This window comes from Acanthaster planci, unplaced genomic scaffold (assembly GCF_054643075.1).
Source record: "Acanthaster planci isolate LZ-2023a unplaced genomic scaffold, COTS_SCS Contig1, whole genome shotgun sequence".
NCBI lineage: Eukaryota > Metazoa > Echinodermata > Asteroidea > Valvatida > Acanthasteridae > Acanthaster > Acanthaster planci.
Window position 1 is genome coordinate 865,618 of NW_028257625.1, and position 12,543 is coordinate 878,160.

At 42.5% G+C, this 12,543-nt stretch overlaps 1 protein-coding gene and 1 long non-coding RNA gene across 3 annotated transcripts; one reads left to right on the forward strand and one right to left on the reverse strand.

Annotated features, from left to right (window-relative positions):
- Window positions 1–3,336: 3,336 nt before the first annotated feature.
- Window positions 3,337–12,111, reverse strand: LOC147795639 (peroxisomal sarcosine oxidase-like). Of its 2 annotated transcripts, none has more exons than XM_087131538.1 (8): window positions 11,894–12,111; window positions 11,063–11,211; window positions 9,336–9,549; window positions 8,452–8,634; window positions 7,611–7,745; window positions 6,849–7,007; window positions 6,164–6,239; window positions 3,337–5,221 (listed from the first exon to the last, which is right to left on the reverse strand). In XM_087131538.1, exons 1-8 carry the CDS (start codon window positions 12,014–12,016, stop codon window positions 5,085–5,087), a joined length of 1,176 nt encoding a protein of 391 aa, XP_086987664.1. In that variant the 5' UTR covers window positions 12,017–12,111; the 3' UTR covers window positions 3,337–5,084. The 2 variants fall into 2 exon arrangements, with proteins under 2 accessions (XP_086987664.1, XP_086987665.1); XM_087131539.1 differs by having other exon boundaries at window positions 11,851–11,987.
- LOC147795640 (uncharacterized) lies at window positions 4,313–5,849 on the forward strand. Its single transcript, XR_015423721.1, has 2 exons — window positions 4,313–4,443; window positions 4,542–5,849. It is a non-coding gene; the product is annotated as an uncharacterized LOC147795640 (long non-coding RNA).
- Window positions 12,112–12,543: the final 432 nt, after the last annotated feature.

Genomic DNA, 12,543 nt, shown 5'->3' on the forward strand with positions numbered 1-12,543 from the left:
CTTCCAAAACAGTTTTTGTTTGGACAATTGAAGGAAGGTGCAAGAACAAGACGTGCACAGAAAAAGCACAATCAAGACACCTTGAAGCAGTATCTAAAGAAATGTGACATTACGACCAATACATGGGAGACACTTGAACAAAACAGATGTGAGTGGTGACTTTCTGTGGCACAAGGTACATGTATTGGTCACTTCAAAGGCTCGAGGAGATAAGAAGCCCTTCAGAAGTGCCAGAAACAGACAGAAAGCGGACAACAAGCCACCCACAATAGATGACACCTATTGCTGATCAATCGGCAGCAAGAACTGTAAATCAAGAATAGAGGACACACTGACGTTAGGAGGAACAGGTCATACTCATCCCCGAGTGACTGCTGATGACGATGATATTTTTGCCTTGGCGTTTCATATTGTAACGGCAGACGAGCATTTAGGTAAACCTGTGACAACTCTGCTTCAAAGACAGCGCAGTTTTCCGTCATTCTTTCCCGCATGTCTTCATTTTCCTTTTTTAAATAATTGACAATTTTGAAACCCAAGTTGTGGCTGAGATAAGAGATGTAACCTAGTTGAAGAACTCCAAGTCACATGGAATAGTGACTCGGAGTTCCTCAAATAAGATGTAACTCAGCTAGCAAAATAAAAAACAATTCTAGACAGTAGACCTTGAAATTCATTAATTGCCTATCACCAAAATGCCAACATAAATAAGCTTGAAAGTACAGTTACCGCCAACTTCTGACCAAATATGATCAGCCTTTCACATATTTAAATCTGACCAATGATGACCCACTTACTTAACATTGTGGACAGAAGAATGCAGACAGCAAAAAGTGTTGTTACTTCCATTCAGTAAATTTAACGACAAACTAATGATAAAATTTAAATTCAGTACTGGGCCAACCATGGAGCCACAAACAGTCTTGAAAAAAAAAAGACCTACATGTAACTTCCAATCACTGGTCAGGACACACTTACCCGCCCGGCATGTACACATCAAGACAAATTTGCCTAACTTTCCATCGAGAGTGACTATAGAGTTCTAAAAAAAACTTTCATGACAAATTAACGAAAGTTAAGAAGATTACTAACGTTACTAGATATTACAATCTGATATAGCCCTATAGCCGCTTCGATTTTTCATGGAGGAAGTTTTCGCAACATCCGCCGTGGCGGTAAATTGACTATCAATCACCAAAACTGCCATGGGGAGGCTGACCTGCTCAAGTGGCTCAAGAAACAGCCGCTGCGTGTCTCCTCCCTTTTTTAGCCAGGTGGTACATGTAGGCTGTAGTGTAGAAGATCCATGAATTCCAGCCCCGACTACCACACAATCGTATAACTTTAAACTTTCGAGCAAATCAGATATTTTCTCAATTTCTTTAGGCGCAGCTAGAGGCCAACTCCAACCGTGACCACCGTGTGTACACCTGGTGTACCGCGATCAACCTTTGACCACTACTAGGCCTAGGCGAGGAGGTCAGCAGAGAACCGAATTTACGGCTATTATTTTGCTAAAATAAACGATTAGCACAAGGAAAATTCTCATGCAATTCTGCAGAAGTCAATGGATAGGATGCGGATTTTTGGCAGCGCCAGAAAGGCCGTTTACGTCAAGGTGAAACCGTGGCCAAACGTGCCTACTTTTCATATGCCAAATTTAATAGGGGAGAAAAAGTTGCCTAAACTTGCACTAACGGTGGGAAACTTTTTGCCTAACTTTATACCGAACCAGACGGACGCGGAACATTTGCCTAACTATTACGCCCAAGCCAGAAACTGTGCTTAAGAATTATTTGCCTAACATACTTTTGAGCTAGTTAACAGTAGGAAACTATTTATTACTGCATGAACCACATCTACCGTAACTGTAGCCTAAGGGAAGAAAACATTCACAACCTTTGTCACTCCGGGAATACTGAATGTCGGCACTGCGCTCGACTGTGAAAGTCCTAAATCGAAAGTTAGGCAAGTTGTTTCTAGACCGCCAGCTCACCTAATGGAAAATTAGGCAATTTTGTTCATGACCAGACACTGTACTACCTGAGTAGAAAGTTCGGCACAATTTTGGGCCACCGTTAATTTGTTCGGTGGAAAGTTAGGCAGAATTTCGCCCCACCGTTAAGTTCTCAATGAATAGTTAGGCAAATTTGCACACACACGATTGGTCGAGTTCGGGCGGCCTGTTCTTGACACAGGTTTCTTGTTCTCCGGCTCGAACGGCGGGAACACGACTCAAGAACACTATTCTCGGGACAGGATCACACACCACCTCTTCGTTAGGGTTTTACAGGAACACACGGAAAAACTCGTGAGATTTTGATTTTTGAACAGCTGCAAAAAGTAGAGAGATGGCTTCCAAAACCATAGACAATGGGAAGTTTTGCAAAATTAACATTAATTATCTTACACTGAAATGAATGTTCCATTTTATATAGAAAAGAATTCAAATCATCCAAACATTAACTCTCGAATAACGTAGCCTACGCCATATGTTGCATGTTGCTTGTCACTACCAGCGATAACCGGTTGGTTGTTCCCGGCGTTTGAGCAGCCGACCCACGAAGAACAAATCGAGCTGTTTGTGAACACTCGGGAACAAGCTGCCCGAACTCGGCCGATATCGTCAATGGAAAGTAAGGCAAGTTTTTCGTGCCCGTAATTAACTTGCTGAGTGGAAAGTAAGGCAAACTTATGCATTTCCATCAATTGGCTCAATGGAAAGTTTGGTAAACTGTTTTGTGACCATAAAGCAGGAGAAGCAGAAAACTAGGCAAACATTTGTATGACTGTTCATTTGCTCATTAAAATGTTTGGCAAATTCTTTTATGACCATTACATGTAGTTGGTGTTATATGAAGTTTGTGGCAATTGTTTCACGTTCATTAGCTGTTCAAGTTGAAACTCTGGCAATGATTTAATGCACATTACATGCAATAAACATGCAAAGAGAGCCTTATGGCTGACAAATGAGATCACGTTCCTACATAAGTGATTTGGGTACAGTAGCAAGAAGTCTGTTTGCCGAGGTGTGAGAATCTATGCTTTGACAGAGCAGAATAACAACTGACTGAAGAGTGGACAGCTTTCTTTCCAGACTGAGAGAGATAAGGCCGCATGTTCCTCAACTGAGGACATTTCACAGATCCTGGCCTAAAGCTGTTTTTGTTTTGTTTCTTGTTGGATTTGGGGGATGGGGGAGGGGTGTTCCTATGTACACAATAGATATGGTATTGTCACGTCTCCAGTAACAGTCAATTAAATCGCTCTTTACCAGAAACCTATTCACAGATAGAGCTTTTCATTGGTTAAGGACAGGGCGCATAAGTTTTCCACTCTAATTTGAATCTTTTTATTTGCTTTTTGCATTTCAGCTTGGGAAATCCAACATGGGCATGTGAACAACCTGAAATATGCAAAGTCTGATGCTAGGTGTTTGAGAATCCAAAATTTGAAGCAAATATGTGAAACTTATATTGCTTATGAACTCTTTTTTAAAGGCAGGGTAAGACACCATCCGAAACTTGGATGAATTTACTTAATTCTGCCATCTTATGAGAAAAGCCAACAAATAATGACAAAAAAAAAACGACAACAGAGTTCTTAATTTTCAAGTAATATAATGTTCAAAATTTGGATAATTCGTATAAAGACACTCAAAAGAATACATTAACTTCATAAGAGAATGAACCAAAGCTTTTTTTCCAACCCCATGGTGAAATTAAAATATTAGGATTACAATCTCTACAAATAAAAACTTCATGATACACACACCTGGTCTTGATAATTCCTTACTTATTCCACACACTTATTAAGGCTATTGTAACATAATTACTATTTGCGCTTATTTCTTGAAATACCTGAATACTCAATGTAACATACCCTCAGTACTATTCATAAAAAGAGTTCAAAATAATATCTATACTCCTTGTATTCATAAAACATTAACAAAAGTAACACATTGGAGTTTAACTATTCAGGAAAAATATGTAGAATATTTTGTGTATCATAACAATTTGTGTTATTTCAGGCCAAGACACACTTTTGGATGGATGAAACGTTTGGGGTAACACATCTACAAATTGTGGAGTAAAGCAGTGCAGAGTGGGCTGTCTGCAGGTTGAGAGAAAAAAGCTGCTCGCATCACAGGTATAAAAACGGATGAAACAATGGCAAAGGAATGCTTTTGTTAAGAGTTTTGTTTGCATGACTTGTGAACTTAGCTTGAAATCGGATGCCTTACGAATGGACCAGACAACAGCACAGCTTTTGAAAGAATTACTGGATTCTTGATAAAGACAGAAAATGAAAACTCCGACTAATCTCTGTTTAAAAGAAGGCCCTGTGACAATGCAAGGTCAATACTGTCTCTTCTTGAATTGCCCCTAGCTTTTAGCAGACTTTAATGATATAATAAAATTTTTACCTAATTCCTAAGAACAGGTATGTGCCGATTATATATAACAGGTTTGCCCTTACCCAAGGCAAACCCGTTATATATAATTAACATCTCCCCAACGCAAAAATACATCTTGAAAAAGGTATGTGCCGGAACTCGCAAATATCAGATTTAGCCTCTAATTAAAAGACAATGTATCCTTTATTGCAGTATTGGCGTGTGGCCTAGTGGTTATGGATTAAGACTCGCGAGCATAGGGTCGGGGGTTCGAATCCAGCTGATGGTCACAAACTGTGACCATGGGCAAGTTACTTTATTCCCATTCATCTCTCCTCACCCAGGGGTATCAATGGGGACCTGCGATGGCAGAGATGGTTCCTGTGTTCAGCTGTCTGTGCTTGGAATAGCAGCATCAAGCTGTATACTCCCCAGGGAGCTGAGATGGTGTTAGAAATGTTTATGTGCCTGGTGAGCGGGGAAAATAATGTAGGGCACCTTGATTGGGTTCCTGGATAAGTAGACATCATAATCGATAATACCATTATTACAAACAGCACCTCTGGTAAGGGAACAAATGTCACATATGAAGAACATTTTAAATTATATTGATTTATTTTCCATTTATTTAATTTGGCCTCTTATTTCCAACTCATTGTACCATATGTGAGACTCTCTTAATACTGGTCTACAACTTGGCCTTGGCCAGCGGCCCATTGGGAAATCGACTTAGCCTGAAAGGTGAGAGGTCGTAGCTGGGTTTAGTCTGCATGGCCAGTTCACTCAGGACCTTGCCGACGGCTGGAGCCAGCTTAAATCCATGACCTGGGCAAAAAATATCAGACAAGAATAACTGTTAAACCCATCAACCAATGCTCTTCTGATGCATACAAATTTACATCCAAACGGTGCCCGACGACAGCTTAGCGGAGTGTTATATGATATGTTTCAGATAATGATGTCTTGTAACAATTTCACAAAGACTAAACCCAACTCTGGATTGATATACATTTTTAGAGTGTCCTTAAATCCTCCCAAAACCATCCCCATGCTGGGACCAACTGTCCTCAGTGATGAGAACCGAGGTCCTCAGTAATAGGACCTAAAGTCCACAGTGATGGGGCCTTAGAAGCCCTCAGTGTTTGGACAAGGTCCTCTGTGATGGGACCTAAGGTCAATAGTAATGGGACCTAGGGTCCCTGTTTCACCGAGCATGTTTATGATCTCAATTCAATATTTGATGGAGACTTTTCTTCTACAATTTGTACTTGACATTGAAGCCAAGTAATTTCAACATAACCTATGGACAAGACTGCAACAACTGAGTAGTCTGGTGGCATGGCTTAGGGAGGTATATGTAGATGTAGAAACTAGGTGTCAGACTAGGTGTCAGATATTTCTTGCGGTACATTTGATTCATGCAGAAATAAAAGGGTACTGGACACGTTTCAAATACCAGTCTATTTTCTTTTGTTGCATACTTCCAATACATGTATAGACATTTTTTTGGACTTTCATGCATCTTGCCCACGAGTCCTAAATTTTCGGACTAGGCAAGCGTCTTACTAACTTCAACAAACTCCTCCAAAATCTTTTGGTTGGAGCTGAAGGACCGCAAAAGGGGAGGGTTTGACACAAAATCAGAGTTTTGGGCTCCATAATGTTTTCCAAGCAAATTTGGAGCTAGAGGGCCTTGACAAGCATAGCTAGCTGATTTTAGAGCCAAGCCCAGACCAGAAATTGTGAGGTGTTATAGGGCAAGCTCACCAGAAAAGCCACACCCGATGACGATGTTGTGGTACTGGGGATGGGTGTCCAGGAAGAAACTTGCATCTGGGGTGAACTGTGGACGGGAAAGATGGGCCTGAACATCGTTAATTGTGATCACTGAAGAGGGCACCATTAGAAACACCCACTTCAGACCGGGATATGTGCTCGCAAAAGGGGTAATTCACTGTACAGTGCGCCACCAAGAGATTGCCATGGAGAGCCCATTTTCCAAGTTTTGGGCTGACAAATGCATGGCTGCCTTTCCGTGATTTGCATTTGAACATATGACAGTACACAGTTTGCGACCCAATCTAACAAATACAGTCAAAAGTTGCCAGAGCTGCTTCAGAGTCAGGGGCCCTCAAGAGACTCCTGCACAATGTAAAGAAACAGGAATCCACGTCACTCTTCTCCCCCATAATCTCATGAGGATACCAAACTGAGTGATACATCCAAACAAAGAGCACAGTTTGCTCTTTCTAATGTAAACTAAAACAAAGATACCAACAAAAAGACCCTAAGTTTCATTTTGAAGGAGCTGGTCATGTTGGTTATGAGCACTTCAACAACTGTTGCTAATTTGTTTGTGAACATGGCAGTAAAGGCGAGGTCTGTTGAATGTTTTGTTTCTGTGGATGGTAGTCTTTTCGTCAGTACGATGTTAAAAACAAAACAGACTTACAGTGTACATGCAAGTCTCTGCAATAACAGGAACATGCTCCAGACCGGGAAAATACTGCCGGACAAAAGCTTGAAGTCTCTCCATCTGGAATTGGTGGTCAGCTATAGGGACATCTCGCTCATCCGGGTCGCAGGATTGATGTTCTGTGTGATCGCACAGCTAAGACAGAGAAAACGTCTGCAACACTGAACTACCTGCCACTAATTCTGAGTCCTGATTGGCTGATCCACGGTCACCTGGGTTCACTAGCACACAAGCGTGTCGGTGGAATTCTGATCATGCGTGGATTTGTCAACTCTGGGTTATGAAACAGAACTGAATGGAAAATGATTGCACTGGCACTACATAAAGAGAAGTGTTTGACTGAAAATAAGTAATTGGCTCAGATTTTGGCTACTGCTTAAAATACACGTATGCCTACTGGAACCCTGCCTGCCCAGCTGATTTTCTTTGTGGGTCTATACACTGACAACCTTGGAAAATATACTTAATTGTGACAGACAGTCAGATTGGATACAGTTCTTTTTAACTTCCAAACATTGACAGATTGTGGGTGCTCTACGCAAGACAGTCCCTATACAAGGGATGTAAGACAGACTAACCTCACAGACACAGACAGATAGCCAGATGGGACTACAACACTTGAAACAAACAATCCTTCCTAAGGCCCTGGTGCTACTCTCAATTTGTACATATGGAATGTCAGCAATGTGACAGACACAGACAGACAGACACATGGGATAAACCTTGGGACGAACAGACCTTGACAAGCCCTGGGTATTCCTCGCTGGGTAAGGCGTAAGTGTGCTCGTCTTTGAAATAGGCGATGAACACTGGCATATTATTGAATGTTCCAGGCTTTTTCTCCTTCCAATAGCAAACATCCAATCTCCATGGCTAGAATGAAAAAAGAAAAACAAAACAAAAAAACCCCCAAAACCTGTTAACTTTTTCAAAATTTTACAGCAAAGTTTGTCCCGAGCCAACAAGGCTCATCTAAATTGATGTTTATCTTCAGTTTCTTGAAAGTACTCAGAGTAGTTGCACTGTTTGGAATGGCATGTCACTGCAGGTTATCCTTTTAGGGTAATTGTCACAAAGCTCGGACCCATTTCTGCTGTGGGATGCAGAGGGACGTTTTGGCATGGAGAGGGACGTTGACGGCAAAAACGTACTCATCTCAATTCTGGAAATGTTTAGCAAAAGTGCTCTGTGATGGCAAATTTCCTTGGTGGATATATTCTTGTGTGACATGTTATGGTTGAGCCCATCACAAGACCAGGTAGGAGTAACATGGTGAAAAATGACTAAGGAAAGCTTATGTCACAGGACAGCTCAACTGATGATCAGCTTGCAACTTGGCTTACGATTAGTGAAGGACATGCTGGATATCGGCAGCTACAACACTAGCATGTGGTATGAATCATCTTAACCCTAAAAGGCTCAGCCTGGCTAGTGCACTGCAGTGATATCACAAAAAAAGTCGAGGGCGGGTGGATTCTGCCCCCCCCTCCAGCTGTTAGGATAAGGCCAGCTTGAAGTCAGCAACACTGTAATTAGGAAACTGCAGTATTTTGTTTCGTGTTTTTCCTTAAATTCTCACCTTGAGCGGTGGGTCCAGACCCAGGGGTTTCAACATCTTGGAGGCCCATGGTCCAGGCGTCAATACAACACTCTTGCATCGATAGTGGCCTTTCCTTGTGACGACGATCACCGTCGTTCCTGGCAGGATCTGTAAGACTGGTTCGCTATCCCGTATGGTACCACCGTAATTCTGAAATTCGCTCTAGTAATGGCCAATTTTACAAAGGGAGAATAAATCCCGGATTAGATTCATCTGATTGTTACGGCAAGCCAGAGATTCACCATGCAAGCGGCACCCTCAATAACAGAATTGTGTGATCTGTATGTTAATCCATTGTCAACATTGTAAACTCTGGACAAGACGGCTCTTCAATGTCAGCCTGACAGTTAAGGCTGAATTTTTTTGTAATTTTAGGTTTCTTTAATAGTCCAAAACAGCTGCAGGTTGAATGACTAAGGCTTTACAATGACATATAGAATGAGCGGGAACTCAAAGAAATTCATATCTGAAAGCTGACAGAATCCAACCCAAGTAATTTGTTTAACATGCACGTATGGGCCTTGAGCTGGAGCAAGAGAGGGCACTACATCTATTTCCTTAGCCACAGAGGCTCCTTTGCACATTGCTGGTTCACATACGACTATGAAATGCAAGCGTTGCAGTCGCATTGCTATTAACAAAATGAATACTCCTGATCAACATGGCTCTTTTCAACCCATGAGGGGGTGCTTCTTTTCGAGGTGGATAGGGAGATTCTTCAGTGTGCTAAAACACATTTGAATGCCTGGACATTTTGAAGTGTCTTCCTGCTAAAATGCCTTTTAGAAGGCTTTTCACTGAGGTCGAATGGGGAAACTTTGACCCCATGGAGTGGCAGTATTCTGTTCTGGCTGGCAACGTACTTGCATGGCTCTCAAGCACTTGTCGGCGAGTAAGACTCCTCCATCGTGCTCGATGATCCCCACTGTGTCTTCTGAGATCCGTAGCCCCGGGAGCCTTCGCCGGATCTCTGGTGCAGTCAGCTTCGTGTATTTATGTCCAATTGAGTCCAGGGCCTGCTGCATTTGACTGAGATCCTTGTATGGCGGACCACTTATGACGAGCAAGCCCTCCTTCCTGGAAGATGGCAACCACTCACAATAAGTGAGACATGAACACACCCTAAGAATTGCGATGAATGAAGCGATCCCAAACTCCGTTCACATTGATTCCTGAGGCTGCACTAATACCCAGGGAACCAATTCTGGGGACTTGGTCTCACACATGTTGGACGGTGTGAAATTTAAATGACTTCCCAATTCAGCAATAATGGATTTAATAACTCCTCTATCAAACTACTGGAGTCAACTTTGCACAACACTCAATGTACACCAGTGACTGTGGACACAGTATTTAAATTGGGTTCTTGCGACAAGAACCAAAAAAGGGATATGAAACGCATAAGAGTACCATAGTAACAAATATCTCCACAGTGCACAGGGCTGAAGTACAGATTGTCATTTACCAAATATATCAGGACTTTATTGCTGGCTTCATCTTAAATATCCGGCGGTGGCGTCATTTTCTCAAACGAGACCCAGCTTCAAAAAATGCATTCATCTTCAATCCTCCAGTTTCTGGGCTTATGCACAAAATGAAAGGTACCTGAATCCTCAATCCTCCAAAATCGTCCATGGCCCTACTTTGGGTTTTTTGCCTTTTTTTTGTTTTTTGGGGGAGGGGGAGGGTTGGGCACATCAGGTTGGTTGCTGGGCTGAAGCTGGTTTTTTGCAGAGTTGGCTAACGGCTTTACTTTTGTAATAAACAAAGCAGACATGTGCCTTTGTTTTAACACACTTCATTTAAGGATTTTGTCATTTATGACCAGTGGCAGTGAACAATGGAACACACTGTCCTTGGGTACATGCATATGACCATACGCACCACTATGTGACCGATTTTTAGTGCTTCATTCACCATTCATCCTCAATCCTCCAAAATCCTCCAGCTTTTAAATCACCATTCATCCTCAATCCTCCAAAATCCTCCAATGTTTAAATCATCAATCCTCCAAAACCATCTGGAGGATTTTTGAGGATTGAGGTGGGTTAGGGTTTGACAGCAACTGAGTGAAAATATTTCCAAGGGTTGGCCTCATGTCAGCAGTATTTCAGCTCTGGATGAATGGAACTTCAATAAAGCCTAACTCCAAAGCATTGGTGGTATGCACGTACATGTATGATGTAACCTTCACCTTGGTCAGGCAAAAAAAACACCCTCCTGCTGCTTCAAATAAAAATTAGTTAGAGCCTTAATCGTCGAAGATCCTATGCATTTCCTTTCAGTATGTGTGAATGACACCCTGGAGTATGATTTCAAGTACAATCTGGGCCTGAGTTTATGCATGACTGAGCATTAACAGCAGTCTGGCTCCAAGACCTGCACACAATGCATCAGAAAAAAACAGTCATTTGGGTCAAACAGCATCAATCCTTCCTTTAAGCATGGTCAACTTTTGACAATTTGGTGAAGTTAGGATTAAGCTGGACTGACCTATCTTGGCGATCTCATTTGTAAAAACTGTTCCCTCTAGTCCCAGGCAGAGAACGAGCCCGAGGTTTGGAGAGATCCCCACCCCACATTGACTTACCGATATAGCCTTGTGTTGGTCTTGTTTTCGAGCTCTGCCCATATCTTGAAGCACTCTGGCATCATCTGAGCAAAGTGTTTCTCCGGGTAGGCATAGCGAGTGATGCGGGAATGACCGTGGGAACTGCCTCGAGTGTGACCAAGAGGAAACTGAAGTACAGAAGAATTTAAACAAACAGATCAACTTCTAAATTCCTATCTCATTTTGAAAAGCAAATTGAGGTACACAAATATGCAGGGTCTTAAAAGTTAACAATAGACACTTCATGATGCCTCCCCACAAAACGATGTATGCAAAATTAAGCTTGAGGGTTTAACCCAAAAAAATTATGCATTTTTAAATATAATAGAATATGTCATGTGATAAATCATCTTTTTTTTTGGTCTTACACCATCTTTGCCCACACCAGAAATGCCTGAATACAGGCTAAAACATGAAGGAGGGAAGTGAGGGGAACAGTACCCTACTGTTCACAATTTTGAGGCGTCATGAACATCAACAAGTTTAAATAGTAAGTTTTAAATAAATGAATGTAAAGATTGCCAATTTGAGTTTTGGGGGAACCTTGGTTCTTATAAAAACTCGAGAACTGTGATCATGGTTCCTCCTAGCCTAGCCCCACACGAGGGCGGCAGTGGCTCTCTTTTACAACCCGTTTGGCAGATAAGAGAGACGGGTTGTAGAGAGCCACTACAGCCCTACGTGTGGGGCTAGATCCATGGCCCGATATTGATCCGACGTGATCGTGGTGATTGTGGGAACGGGCCCGCGGTTTCGTCGCAACCTACCGGTACGGCGGTAGTACTGGGTAACTGGACGGCCGAACCATACCTGCTCAAGAAGCAGCGTTTCTTGTCCTTTTTTAGCCAGGTGGTAGGCTGTAGACGATCCCTCGATTCCTGCCCCGACTACCACACAATCGTACAGCTTAGAACCCTCGTAAAAATCAGACATTTTGCCAGTCAGTCAATCACGCCAGCCCTGCCATCGCCAACCCACGATCCCACGTAGGCCTAGTCGAGTCGTACACGTATTATGTACACATTAGCTAGTCCGAGTCCAGGGTTCGCGTAAAAACGACGTCGGAGGGCCGGGGGGGGGGGCATATGTGACCATGGGGGGGGTTGCAAAGACGCGAACGGGAGTCGGAGTGGCCGGACAGGGGGGAGGGGCGGCATTGGGACCAAGACCCCCCTTTCCAAAAAAACTCTTAGAATTGTGAGAGGTGGGCATAGAGTTGGATACATTATTATACATCCAACTCTATGGAGCTGGGTGGTTTTTCCCGGTCTATTTCACTTTTTTGCTTGTACAAAAAAACATTCTCACCCTTCAGAAAGGACAGAAAGGTTACATGAAAAAATTGCACATTTTTTTGCCCTCCAAAACAAATTTGGCCCTCCCCCCAGAAATTTGGTTTTGGAAAAGCCCTCAAAAGAGGAACCCAGCTTATTTGGTTTTTGACCAATCACAATGCGCCA

Coding starts and splice junctions, on each gene's coding strand:
- LOC147795639 (XM_087131538.1), bottom strand. CDS start 12,016: ATGTCTGATTTTTACGAGGGTTCTAAGCTGTACGATTGTGTGGTAGTC. Junction 8,635..9,335: donor AGTGCTTGAGAGCCATGCAA/GTACGTTGCCAG, acceptor GGCCATTACTAG/AGCGAATTTCAGAATTACGG. Junction 7,008..7,610: donor AATACCCAGGGCTTGTCAAG/GTCTGTTCGTCC, acceptor TCTCTGTCTTAG/CTGTGCGATCACACAGAACA.